General features: G+C 36.5%; 1 protein-coding gene across 3 annotated transcripts in view; it reads left to right on the top strand.

The window, feature by feature from the left end:
* DIAPH2 (diaphanous related formin 2) overlaps positions 1 to 14,865 on the top strand; it is an 837,317-nt gene that overhangs the window by 511,352 nt on the left and 311,100 nt on the right. For all 3 annotated transcript variants that reach the window (XM_077825677.1, XM_077825676.1, XM_077825675.1), the window contains one exon: positions 13,826 to 13,951. In XM_077825677.1, coding sequence (XP_077681803.1) covers positions 13,826 to 13,951 — 126 coding nt within the window. The remainder of the gene's footprint in view (positions 1 to 13,825; positions 13,952 to 14,865) is intronic.

The following is a 14,865-nucleotide window of genomic DNA, read 5'->3' as shown; positions in this document are numbered from 1 at the left end:
TTATTGGATCTTTAACTTTAAGACAAGTTGTCACTGTTCTGGCAGCTGTGAAAGTAGGGAAGGAAGCAGCTGCCCTGAGCTGTCATTGACCTTTCCCCTTTTCAGTGTTCAAATGCCAAGCGTCCTATTATTCCAAAATCTGCAGACCCATGCAGACTACTGCATGGGAAGCCACCAAAGCTTCACAGGAGAGTTTAGTTCTCCCTGCAGCTGTAACAATTTCTGCAGTAAGAGTGAGCTGCTGTCTGATTTGCAGGGTGGGGATAACCAGTTACCAGACCCCCATTAATTTTATATTTGCTAAGGGTAACATAACACCTGCTTCTAGAACCAACCCCAGAGAGGGGATTTTTAGCACTTGTCCTTACTTAGGATAAAACATTTATTGTAAATAAATGAATACGCTTTCACTTAACCATTAAAATGGACTATACTGTTGAAATGGGTTGTTGATCCATAATCTTTTTTCTCGTTAATGTAACATCTGTTTAATTTCCTTTTCTCATTCTGGGTTATGCTATGGTATTAAAAATGGGACTGGGATTGAGAATTCAATCAATGAAAAATATTGGCAAATTTACTTGTTTTTTATTTGTTTCTATGCCTGTTTTTACACACTTAGGACACTGAGGCCTGCTGTACACAACACAGTTATTCAGGTACAGCTGTGTCAGCCAAGAGTGTAAAAACAATCACCCTCCCAGTTGACACAGCTAAAATGACAACAAAAAAACAACAAAACAGTTTCTCTCTCTCACACACACACCCACCCTGAAGAGTTAGTCTGTCCATTTAGCTGATGTCTCTTGGGAAGGAGGTATTGCTCTGCCAGCAAAAGGATGTCTCCTGTCTGCATATGCAGCATCTATACTCGGGGGCTACACTGACATTAGACTCTGTAGTCTAGATATGGCTTAAGTAAATAGTAATAATAATGCTCTAGTAGAGAGAAGGGTTGTTAAAACAGTGATTTGGTAGTAGGTTACAGTTGGTTTTCAGAAAAATAATTCTGTGGATACTCTGTTAATCTCCTAGGGATTTCTATCTCTTGTATATATCCATTATACTTGATATAAAAAACACTCTTAAATAGACATGGTTTGGTTATTAGATGAAGTTGGGAATGCTTTTAAGCTGTTCTATTTTAATAGATTTCAGTGTTAGCAATTATCATTGATCTTGGCTTAATAGTTTATGGTGTTTCACATCAGCTTATTTGTTGGTATATTATCAAATACTAGGGTTATTTTAAATAAATATTGTCAGAAACTAATGCAGATCAACTGTATTGTTGGTTTACATTTAAAAAATCACATTCACCACCGAATCAGAATTACAGTATAATAATTTGAAAGAGAAATAGAAGGTAAATGTAGTAAAACATAGTCACCAAAGATGTAGGTGTTTGTTAAGATGCATGATGTAGAAATTAGGAGATCTATCTTTTTTGTTCCTAATATACTTCAAAATTTTCTCTTTATTGTCCTTAACTCTACCAGTCATAGATTTTTTCCTTGTGTCTTTTTGCTTGCCTTATCAGTTATCTACAATTCCTAGCTTCTAGTTTGTATTCATTACTGTCAACTTCCTCTTTCTTCCATTTCTTATACATTAGAGAGAGAGAGGGTGTGCTGCCTTCACATACTCTCTGAACACGTTGGGTTTTTAACCAATGCAACCTTCTTCCTTGATTGTGGTTTTTGGGAATCTTGTAAAGTGTTCTTTAATAATTCCTAATTATCATTTAAATTTGTTCTGATTAAATTTTTCCTCCCAGCTGATTTAGCATAATTGTTTTCTGCTTTGTGATATTGGCCCTTTTAAAGCCCGCTTAAAGCTGTGTTCCTTGATGATTAGAAACCCTAATTTTGACATCCTATATTGAGAATTCCAGTGTCAGGAGGTTAATATATGGAGGTTAATATATGATCATAAGTGGAAATGATGCACTACCTAATGCCCAAGCATTGGGACAAATATGTAGATATTGCAATAGGAATTGGGATTTTGATTTTGTATTTGTTGGATGCTGTTTGTGATCACATTTTTAAACACACTCCTTAAAAATTACATAGATTTATGGTGAGTTTTCAGATCCACTAATAGAATTTAACATATGCATAAAAATAACATTTTGAAAACTTTTTTTAGTTTAATCAGCATTTACCTTGACCATATTAGTCAATATGTTGTTGCTTATTTAAGCTCATATTTTTATTAGGCAGCGATAGTATACTAGTGGAGAAAATAAAATTTGCTGTTTGCAGGTAGGCACATAGGAAGTCCTTGTTATTTTGAGAACAGCATTTGTTTTTATTTTATGAATAAAATCTTAAAATTAGAAAGTGTTCAGATTGACACTTTAAATGATCCTAATGATTAATAAATTTAAAAAACATTAAACAAATATGAAACAAAACAGATTTATCTTGGTAAAACTGAGTTTTCCTTCAATATGCAGGGTAGATAATGTACTACAGAACTTGGAGCTTGTGAAATCAAGGAGGGATATGGTGTACGCAAAATCTGACTGGCAGACTAAAAGAACTAAAGTTGTTGTTTTTTTTCTTTGCAAGTGGCCACTTTGGGGAGGGAGCCGTGACAGAATACTGGTTCAGTACTCACATATTTATGGCAAGGGCCACCTGTTCAAAGAAGTTCCATTTTGCTGCATGTACACAGTATCGTGCCTCTTTATTATTAACAAGCTTACTGACCCAAAACCTCCAAAGACTCTTATCAAATGTCCATGACCCATCACAAAGCCAATGAAAACATCTTCTTATTTGTCATCCTTCATAATACTTAAGTAGTAAATCCTTCACAATGATTTACTGATGAGTGGAAACAAGGAAAACATACATGCAGCATTATATATGTAAATATACATTTAACATGTATTTATTTAAAATAAAGACTCGAATACCTTTCCTAAACAGCAAGGGGTGGGTGGGTGCAAGCACATATGTACACACATAACGTGAGCTGAACTCCGATGAGACCGTGTTTTGTCAGAAAATGCCAGTTCATCGCATCTGAAATATTTCATGAAAAAGTATTGGATTTGACAAGGGCACCCTCCCTGTTACTTGGCAGACTTGTGAGGACCCCAAGGTTTCAGGGTCCAGCTCTGAGGCAGATTACTGAATTCCTTAATGACATTCTCATTAAAAGTTCTTCTGGGAAATGCTGTTTTGTTTTCGTTAGCAGAACTGTCTGAATTAATAATGAATAAGTTCACTTGGAAGTTATTTACATAAAGTACTGTTCTCATGTCACTGCCACAGACAGCTTCTCCTATCAGGGGTGAGAGAGAGCATCCTGCGACTGAATTTGTAGAGTGTCCAGTTTAATGCAACACTACATGCCATGGGATAGCCTGCTAGAAATCCAGCCCAGCACGCGAGCTAGTACAGCACCATTGTGGATGCAGTTACATTGGTCTTGCATGGATAGGGTTTTGCTGTGGGGATGCTCCACCCATGTTAGCCCAGACTAACTGCATTGAAGATATGCTCAGAAAGATTGGGGAATGACCTGCTTGACTACTGATGCTTTCAGAGTATTCAGAATCACCAAGGAATCAATAAGTACCTAAAGGTTGTTTACTTCATAAACAAAAGGCAGACATACTCCCCCACATAAAAGGAGAAGATCTCACCTCTGACATTTCTTTCTGTTTTTAAAAATGTCATTGAATGACGCTGGTTTGGCTAGTTAAGGGACATCTTACAGATTATCTACAAAATTGTCTTTTGTCCTGTGTGTCAAAAACTAAAATACTTCAATAAATGTAGAGAGTAAGTCTTTGCCCTTGTACTTTTATCTTAGTTAAGACATTTAGTTGAATAACGCAAGTGCTTTTGAATTTCGTTGTTACCTCTATCCATGAGCTGAGGCTTAAAATGTTGTCAGTTGAAGAAACAAAATTCAATTTGTTAGGATCTTAGGAATCAAAATATAAGGTTTTATCAATAGAACGCAGTTTCCATGCTTATGTGCTCGTAAGATACACGTTTCTACAAACGTCTGGCAGTGTTTCCACTGTTTGGCTGTTTTTTTAGAAATATCCATACATTTGACTGTGACTTTTTCTTTAAATTCTAGCTGCTTGGAAGCTGTGATGATGTCATTGATTCACTTACAAACACTTCCAAGCAAATGAGACTGCCTTTGGGATTTTGTGCAGAACCTACACATGCTAATTCAAATACGTTGTAATCTATTTCCACACATAATTAGCAGTGCTGTTAATGAAAGTTGGGCACTTGTCAATGGAGGAGTACAACTCTTTCATGTGTAAATCATCCCTCAGACTTCCTGTCTAAAGATCCATTAGTACTGATGATCATCTTGGCCTCAGACTTGAATCTGAACTGTTTTCTGAATTTTGTTTTTTAAAACTGCTGAAAATTCTTCCCTTGTTCTATATAACCTCCTAATGTTTTGGGGCCTATCTGACCCCAATGTGTGCAAAAATGTAAATGAAAATTGTCATGCCAAATCTGTGCTTCTTAAGTATTCTCAAACTAGGATGGAGTTCAGTCTTTCCTCAGTGGTTCTGTCATCCTACCTGTTGTGGTTTCTGTGTACTGGTAAAAAAAAGTCATTAAAAAGGTACTGGAGTCAGTTAGACCCTTCAATGTCAGTGGTAAAAATGAAATATTACACTTCTAAGATCTTTGGGGTCTCCTGGACCCCAAACGCGTACCAAAATTGAAATAAAACATGACAGGCAAACCACTGCCTCTTCTTTCTTTACATATTCTCAAACTATGATGGGAACAACCTGTTATAATTTATTTAATCCGAATACCAGTTGTGGCTTTAGTGTAGTAAAAAAAGTCATTCCAATTTTATTGGGGTCAGTTTGACCCCCACATTAATTATGAAGGTATTCTAGCATCAGATTGTTTTAATTTTGAGGCAGCAGTTATGATATGATTATATTAATATTTCAGTATTGTTATTATCTTCATCATTTCAGTGGTTTTTGTTTTTCAAAAGAAATGCACCAAAAGAGTCTTGGGAGTTTTTGAGACCCCAGATAGCATTTGCCACATGTATCATCACAGTTGTCCAGCTAGTTGAGTTTCTTCTAACATAACACTCTCAACTTGATTTTCTGGGAAACCTACGCTTGCTAAGAAGAGTTTTTAGGGAAGACACAGTTGTCAGATCCACTTTCGGGCAAACCCATAGTCGCTGAGGCAAATACTGATTGTTGTGTAGAAAAGACTCTTGTTTGCTGGGAAAAAGACTCACTGTTTCATTGCACATGCACATGTCTGAATGAATATATTGTTTGAATTTTGTTGAATTGCACCTGGCATCAAAAATCTCTGACTAAGAGATGAATATTTCTCAGGGGCGTAGATACAGAAATGGTGAAACTACTGTGTAAAAAGAATGACGAGTACTTGTGGCATCTTAGACTTACAAGTTTATTTGGGCATAAGCTTTTGTGGGCTAAAACGCACTTCATCAGATGCTTGGAGTGGGAAAAAACAATGGGCAGGTATAAATACACAGTACGTGAAAAGATTAGTTTTTGTAGTGACCCATCCACTTTATTTGTTCAGTTTGCAAATTAATTCCAGTTCTTCAGTTTCTCGTTGGAGAAGTTTTTTGAAGTTTTTTTTGTTGAAGAATTGCCACTTTTAAGTCTATTATTGAGCGTCCAGGGAGATTGAAGTGTTCTCCGACTGGTTTTTGGATGTTCTAATTCTTGACACCTGATTTGTGTCCATTTATTCTCTTGCATAGAGACTGATTTAATTGGGGATTGGTCCTGCTTTGAGCAGGGGGTTGGACTAGATGACCTCCTGAGGTCCCTTCCAACCCTGATATTCTATGATTCTATGATTCTGTCCGGTTTGGCCAATGTACATGGCAGAGGGGCATTGCTGGCACGTGATGGCATATATCACATTGGTAGATGTGCAGGTGAACGAGCCCCGATGGTGTGGCTGATGTGGTTAGGTCCTATGATGGAGTCCCTTGAATAGATATGCAGACAGAGTTGGCAACGGGGTTGGATGCAGGGATCCATTGCCAACTCCATCCACATATCTGATATATGCCATCATGTGCCCCTCTGCCATGTACATTGGCCAAACTGGACATTCTCTATGCAAAAGAATAAATGGACACAAATCAGACTTCAAGAATTATAACATTGAAAAACCAGTCGGAGAACACTTCAGTCTCCCTGGACACTCAATAACAGACTTAAACATGGCAATTCTTCAACAACAAAAACCTTCAAAAACAGACTTCAACAAGAAACTGCAGAACTGGAATTAATTTGCAAACTGGACGCGGTCAAATTAGTCCTGAATAAAGACTGGGAGTGGATGGGTGACTACAAAAACTAATTTCCCCCTACTGTTACTCACACCTTCTTGTCAACTGTTTGAAATTACATTGGCCTCATTACCACTACAAAGTATTCTACTGTTGAGAATAGCCCACTTCCACCTTAACTGAATTGTCTTGTTAGCACTGACCTCCTACTTGCTAAGGCAACTCACATCTTTTCATGTACTGTGTATTTATATCTGCCTAATGTATCTTCCACTCCATACATTTGATGGAAGTGGGTTTTAGCCCACGAAAGCTTATGCCCAGATAAATTTGTTAGTCTCTAAGTTGCCACAAGTACTCTTTGTTGTTTTTGCTGATACAAACTAACTTGGCTACCACTCTGAAACCTGTAAAAAGAATCTCTCTGGAGTGCCTCTGTAGCTGAGGGGTGGTCTTTCTCCATGCCTAATTTCCATCATGGTGTTGGACTGGTACAAGCCACAGTCTCTGATTCCTGATAGTGACCCCCACCTTGTTAATGCAGGGTTTAAACATCATGTCACACTGGTGCAGGAATAAAAACTTGCAGCCTTTCCTCAGGCTTCTGGGGAAGGAGCATCTAGCATGCTGGGTACTGATGTGTAGGGCCTAGGAAATGGGGAAGGAGTTACATCTGTTACAGAGAACGAGACAAAAAACACATAAAAATGAGTGAAATGTAAAAACTTGGTATATTCAGAACATGGCATCTAGGTGCCTCATTTGTTCAAAGTAGTAGGTTGTTTACTTCCACTTGGCTGCATATGTACCTTTTATAATGTTGCTGTTACTATCTGTTTTCATTATCTAAACATGGGGTGAGTTAGACCCTGGCGTCTGTAGAGTGTATAGCTTTTTAAAAGTTTATTTGATCATGGTGTCAGTGAGACACCAACACAAGTACTGTGTAGTGTGCTTCTGAATCCAGGGAAGTTTTAACTTGTTCGTAGTTCACTAATTATAATAAAGTCACTTTTAAATGCATCCCATGTGGGTTTTCCCCCCCAATTTCAACATACTAAGATTTCCAAGACCCAGTAGGGAAGTAGTTGGGTGATTTTTCATCTAATATGAGGATTAATTAAGCACAGAAACTCGTTATACTTTTTTGTCATTGTTAATTGGTTTTGTCTTGATACTTTTAAATTTCAAATGCAAAGATAAAGGACTATTTATGCTAGGCAATTATGCACTTAAATATTTTCACAGTGCTGAATGCAGTTAAACTTTGTTTTCTGTTATTGTGCCAGTTTATTTACCAGCTCCTTTTCTCTTTACCAACAAAATAACCATTTCCATCTTTCTAATTTATTTTTCAGTTCTAGCACATTTTACTTCTGTGCTGTTTTCTCTGTATCCAAATATATCACGTTGCTGATAAAACCTATTACTGTTGTAATTCAAACAAGTTCTTCACTTACAACATAAATATCACTGATTCTCTTCAGGCTCACCAAAAATGAATAAACCAATAAACTATTTGCACTGGGTGCAAAGGTCAGCCTGCATGGGTCATGTTTGCAAGATCTGGGCCTCACTACGTTGGCTGTGCTATTGCATCTTCTGCTCATCTAGTATCTCACCCTCTCCCCTCAATTAAAATAATCAATAAAAGAAGATAGATGCAGTATATTGGAATTTGATACTTATGACTTATTGCCGCTTTAAATTGGCAGTAACTACACTAAGTTCCATGAAGTTACACCAATACGAAATGGGTTCAGATGAGAACAGGGTCAGTTTAATAGATTTTTGTTGTGTGTAGTGGATTTACATCTGCATCATTTTTTTCGCTATCTGTGCCTCCACTGTGTGTGTGTGTGTGAGACTTCTCCTGTCTTTTAGTTTAAAACCTTTTGATTTATTGTTTTTTAATCACACCGTTTTATTTTAAGTACAAAAAGAAAAGGAAAAAGATAAATATTCATAGTAAGTGTTCTGGGTGAGTCACTTGTGAAACAGCAAAACTTACCAATTTAATAAAAAATGAAAACCTGTGAAAAGGTGTCTAGTGTATTACACCTATAGATCAACTGAGTCCCCTTATTAAAATGAACTTTGGAAGCACAATCAGATAAACTGCAGGAAAGAACTACATAACTGTAGTTTTAAATGGCTTGGTACTGCATCTTGTATGCAGTGATATGGTATAAGACATAAAACATTCAACAAAGAGACCTTGTAATCAATCAGTAGATATCTGCCTTAGAGTGAGACTAGTCGTCTATAAAGCTGTCTCCACTGTCATTAAAAGCTTGCTAGTTTGTGTCAAAGACATTTCCTTTATAATGAAAGCGGCAAAATTCTAGACTCTCAGAAAGTAATGCTGAGGAAGGATCTGGCTGTGAAACAGTACACTAATATTAAAGGGTTAATCTTGGAAAATATGCTATTGTGATTTCTTGTCCAACCTCAGGGACTGATTTTTGTGAGCTCCACAGCTATATGTGGTGCACATCAGAAGGCAGATGGCAGAATATGGTTCAAAAATGCATATTTTGCGTGTAGAGATAGCCCATACATATTTGTATTAAACCGAACCTAACTGTTTTGTATGATCAGAGAGGAAATTAAAGGAGGAAGTCAGTACTTCAAGATTTTTTAAATACAAATAGCAACCTGCTTTGTCAGTATTTTCTTCCTATACTGAATACATTTGGGTTTGCTGAGAGCATTCTCCCTTATAACCCTGCTTCACCTTCCATGTTTGTCCTCCCACTGGTACAATGGAAATAATTGTGATGTGGAATGTTCTAACCATATCAAATGGGGGTGAGGGTGAGGGAGAATGGGGGTGAGGGTGAGGGAGAATGTGAAGGAGACACCTCTTGTGGAATCAGATCTCTTTAGTTAACAAACCTTCTAAAACAAATTACCAAAAAAAAAAAAAAAAAAGGGTTGAATTGGTTAAGGTTTAAAAAAAATACATCTGAGCTTCCTCATTATGAAGGTCTCTCTTCACAGTTGTCCCTGCCAGTTTCTGGGCATCCTTAATTCCCAGTGAAGACCATAGTAGTTGAGGCTCATTTCACAGAATTAGTCCCTGAGAAAAGCAACAAGTGCCAAGATATTTTTGGTGTGTTTTTTTTTTTTTTGGTTGGTTTGGTTTGGTTTGGTTTTTAAACAAGACAAATTCTTTTTAAACTCCTCCAGTGGAAGATCAGTTACTGGCCTGCCATTAAAAAATAAAAAAAAAGTAATACTCAACTGTGCGTGTTGAACATCAATTAATTTCTTATATTCCTATATTTGGTGTTTGATTCCTCCACCAGCCCCTATTCTCTCTCTCCCCCTACAATGTCTGAAATTTCTGTGTATATTTTCTGGCAATTTCTCCACTCTGAGTTATGAAAGGACTCATGTCATTGTAGCAAGAGTACTTTGCTACCACAGTAGTATCATTCTACTGCTGAAATTCTGCCAAGAATTTTATTTTGCATATTCCATTCTAAAACCAATACAGCTGTGAAAGATTTAAAATTGCCAGCTAATACTGTAGTTCTATCCTTTTTTTTTCCTTTTCTTTCTCTGTTGGGGACAGGGTAGATTTGATTTAAATTGATTTAAAACATGATTTAAGTCACTAGTCTGGAAGACTCGATTTAATCATGGATTTCTACATAAAAGTGCATTCTTGTTGGTTGTTATAACCTTAATATATATTCTTCACAACGCAGAGATAGATGTAGGTTTCATTTTTAGAAAGTATACACTATATACATTTTTAAAGTGATTTGTTTTGAAAACTTTTCAGATTAGTTTTACAGCTACATCAAAAAATGAATGATTGTTTGGTTATTTCATTTACCAGAGGTAATTGAACCAGATATTTATGAAGTCATTGGGAGGTAAACAATCTCCAATTCAAATATGAATTAATCATTAGTATTTGGAGGATTTTCTTGCCATGCTGTATTAGAAGGAGAACATCGCCAGACAGGCATTTAAATATTTTTATTTAACTAAAACAACAAAGTTATGTATTCTGGATTTTTTTCTTCAACAGCAAACATATAATATTTTAACAAAACAAACATAGGAATTTTTAAATTTAGTTAAACATTCAAGTTTTTAAAATAAGTTTGTTTTTGTTAACATTGTATTTAACTAAAATAATTACATGAAATTAAAAAAAAACCCCAAAAATTAAATCGACTGTGTCAGCCTGGTCAACATGAAAAACTTAAAGTATTGGCTTCTGCAGCTAACTCAGTCGTCTTCACCTTCATTTTCATGTTTGTTCATAATCTGAAAAAGAAAAACAAGCTTTTCTGCTTTTTCAGGTCCCAAATGATTTCTCAATTTGGAATAAATTAGTCCAAAGGAAGAAAATATTCTTTCTACACCAGCAGAAGAAGCTCCTGCTGTTAAAAGTGAGATTATCACTTCAACAGTCTCTAAATCCAAGTGCTTAAGTGACTTCCACAAGTTCACTGCTGTGACTTTCTTTAAAACGTCATCAACAAACATATATTTCTTGAATGGTTCTTATTCCCAAACTGGGTCTCTTTTACGGCCTGCTGTCATTATAGGTTTTCCCTTCTAGTATGGTAGATCTCAATTCAATGAGGAGTACACTCAGAAAGACCTCAAGACTTCTGCAATATGCTGGTCAAACAGTTTCACTTTTGTTTCTACTGCCTGTCCCTCCCTTCTCACATTTATCTCCAGACTTCTTCTCCTTGTCCAGATCTATTCCGCCCCCAACAGTCTTCTGTTCATTGAACTTTTTTGAAACTTTGCACTTTTAGAGAGAGGTAAGGGATTGACTCTGTGTACACAAATCTGCAGAGGGACAATAGGTTGTGGTCTGTTATTTCTCACCTCTATATATTATATATTTATTTATTTAATTAAAAACATTTTTGCTGTTAACAAGCATATTATCTCTGGAGACACAAATCCACTCTTTGAGAACTGCAAAACTAAGCATCTCTGATGGTATCTTCTAGACTGAGCACTGAGTCCCATTTGGTAGATAGAAAGATTAACGTAAATAATCTAAACAGAAGCCCCTGGAGCCCCATAGGATTGGGTCCCTAATCCATGAACTATTGGAACTCATTTCATAGAATCATAGAATATTAGGGTTGGAAGGGACCTCAGGAGGTCATCTAGTCCAACCCCCTGCTCAAAAGCAGGACCAATCCCCAATTAAATCATCCCAGCCAGGGCTTTGTCAAGCCTGACCTTAAAAACTTCTAAGGAAGGAGATTCTACCACCTCCCTAGGTAACGCATTCCAGTGTTTCACCACCCTCCTAGTGAAAAAGTTTTTCCTAATATCCAACCTAAACCTCCCCCACTACAACTTGAGACCATTACTCCTTGTCCTGTCATCTTCTACCACTGAGAGTAGTCTAGAACCATCCTCTTTGGAACCACCTCTCAGGTAGTTGAAAGCAGCTATCAAATCCCCCCTCATTCTTCTCTTCTGCAGACTAAACAAGCCCAGTTCCCTCAGCCTCTCCTCATAACTCATGTGTTCCAGACCCAAATCATTTTTGTTGCCCTTCGCTGGACTCTCTCCAATTTATCCACATCCTTCCTGTAGTGTGGGGCCCAAAACTGGACACAGTACTCCAAATGAGGCCTCACCAATGTCGAATAGAGGGGGACGATCACGTCCCTCGATCTGCTGGCTATGCCCCTACTTATACATCCCAAAATGCCATAGGCCTTCTTGGCAACAAGGGCACACTGCTGACTCATATCCAGCTTCTCGTCCACTGTCACCCCTAGGTCCTTTTCCGCAGAACTGCTGCCTAGCCATTCGGTCCCTAGTCTGTAGCTGTGCATTTGGTTCTTCCGTCTTAAGTGCAGGACCCTGCACTTATCCTTATTGAACCTCATCAGATTTCTTTTGGCCCAATCCTCCAATTTATCTAGGTCACTCTGTATCCTATCCCTGCCCTCCAGCGTATCTACCACTCCTCCCAGTTTAGTATCATCTGCAAATCTGCTGAGTGTGCAATCCACACCATCCTCCAGATCATTTATGAAGATATTGAACAAAACCGACCCCAGGACCGACCCCTGGGGCACTCCACTTGACACCGGCTGCCAACTAGACATGGAGCCATTGATCACTACCCGTTGAGCCCGACAATCTAGCCAACTTTCTGCCCACCTTATAGTGCATTCATCCAGCCCATACTTCTTTAACTTGCTGACAAGAATACTGTGGGAGACCGTGTCAAAAGCTTTGCTAAAATCAAGCAACAATACATCCACTGCTTTCCCTTCATCCACAGAACCAGTAATCTCATTTCAAAACTATCCTTAAACATTACATGAATCTATTGTCTTATACCATAGAATTAGAATTTATAATCCCTATCCATGATGAGATATCTTTGAGCTATAATGTATCTTAATTAAAACTATCTTGAGATATGCTTTTTGAGGAAAAAAACTTTTATAAAAAAAATCTGATTTAAATTTAAGAAAATTTTTTTTTATTATTTCATTTTTTAAAAAAATAATTGATTTTTATCCACCCTGGTTGAAGAATGTGCTTTATTTCACATGGAAGCATATTACAACCCACAGTCTGGAAGCCCTATACTTAGTGTCATAGCCTTCCAAATTAGGAAAAAGTTAATTCTTTAAATCATTGTCAGAAAATATTCTTCAAAGATGCTGGCAGGAGTAGGAGAGCATGGAGCAAGTGAAAGGTAGAAAAGGATCCTGTAAGAACCAGGCTGGAGAAGGTGTAAAATGAATATGCAATACTAGCACATTTTTAATAGGGTCCTTGAGATAAGTCTTCAAGGAGAAGGACAGGAAAAAAGGTGCGAAGAATTTCAAGGATAATAAAGCCATAATTAATACAGTGTTTGAGGGTACATTGAGATATTACAGAATATTTTATTTTAAAATTAATATTATTGCTGTTTCACCATATGTTCTTTATTTGTATTTGTGTAAAGTGTCAATAGCTCCTAGTATCCAAATCTTTGTCGGTAGGTGTTAAAAGTATTGAGGGCTTCCACAGATGTTGGTTTATAGAAATCAGTGTATTTCAATAAAAAGAAAAATATTTGATCTTTTCTGTAATTTTCCCTTAAATCATTTATATAGCCAAGTACATGCATTAATAAGATAAAATCTCTTTGAACCTTAGTTTCTCTTTAATCTTCAAATTAGATTTAAAAGAATGAAATATTAGAATTTCCATCAATAAATTTAAATAGAAATAGATCCATTTGAACTAATGGCTGAATAAAATGGTGACATTCCCACATTTAACATGATGATTTGGTATATTATATTACACATTCTCACTTATTTTATGAAGGGTAGAATTTTTATGAGCAGTAATTCAGAAAAATGAGAGCCTGCTTAGTGGAATTATTCTCTTTACCTCAAGAATACTTCTACCGACATTGCTTTTCTTGATATTGCTTTTCTTTAACATTTTTTCTTTAAATCAGAATTCCAGAAGTTTTTCTAATTCATTGTCTCATTCCTTTTCTAAGTTTCAGCTCAAAATCTCAAGAGCAACCTTGATTCAATGGAACTTCAGATCCAGCGTCTAGAAAACGACATAAAGATGTTCCCTAAATCAGAAGATGCACATGATAAATTTGTGGAAAAGATGACCATATCCTTTTTGCACTTCTGGTTTGATAATCTTAGTTTTTTTGTCTGTCTTATTAAATATTTACAATATTTGAAATTAACAGTTAGAAGTGTGTGTTGTTTCATGTTTATTGTTTTGCACAGGGAAGAGCATATCAGAAAATTTTGAGTGTTTCTTCTCTGTAGCTTGTAGCATTTATAATCAGACTTTTAAGAAAAAAGATGACACCACTCTCAAGGCTTCCCACTGAAGGAGCTGAATACCCAGGATCCTGTCGTAAACTGGAGAGAGTATATCTTTATATGATCCAAGAACAACTTTTTGATAGTGGTTGCATCACTTCAGGCTCAAAGAATATGGAAAGAAGGGTAGAAAATGGAAAATACTTAGTGAGAAGTTTTGGCTGCAAAATTTTGGCTCATCAAGAAAACTTTAGTTTAAAGTATTACAAGTTGCTGATAGTCATTGTCTGTTTTGATTTTTTTGAAAGTTATAATTTTAGGAGAAAAGTGCCAGCTCTGGTAAGTATGATTAAATAGTCTGAACTGAAGATTGACTTATCATTTTATCTCTGTAGGGAATAAATACTGTGAATTCTTTATCTAAAAGTAACTAAAATAGACAGCTGTATGTCAGTCACTGTCTCAAGATTTAACTTCTGGTTGTTCCACCCTTCCGCTCTTTCAAAAATTTTCACTTATGAAGTAGTTCAACTTTTGGTCAAGAGTAAAGAAATGTAAGTGCAAGAAGCTGACTATCAAATTTATGTGGAACTGACTACATTTCCATTGTGCTTAAAGGAAATTTTCAGTTGGTAATTTAATATAGAAATCCACATATTTCTTTAAATGAGAAAATGTTTAATGTGTGTTTGCCTGTTCCTGACTCATGAGGTTTGTATATGTATTTATATACAGCAGCTTGAGGGGCTGATAG

The sequence above is a fragment of the Eretmochelys imbricata genome, chromosome 9 (assembly GCF_965152235.1).
Source record: "Eretmochelys imbricata isolate rEreImb1 chromosome 9, rEreImb1.hap1, whole genome shotgun sequence".
Classification (NCBI taxonomy): Eukaryota; Metazoa; Chordata; order Testudines; family Cheloniidae; genus Eretmochelys; species Eretmochelys imbricata.
This window is presented reverse-complemented; position numbering and strand designations above follow the sequence as displayed.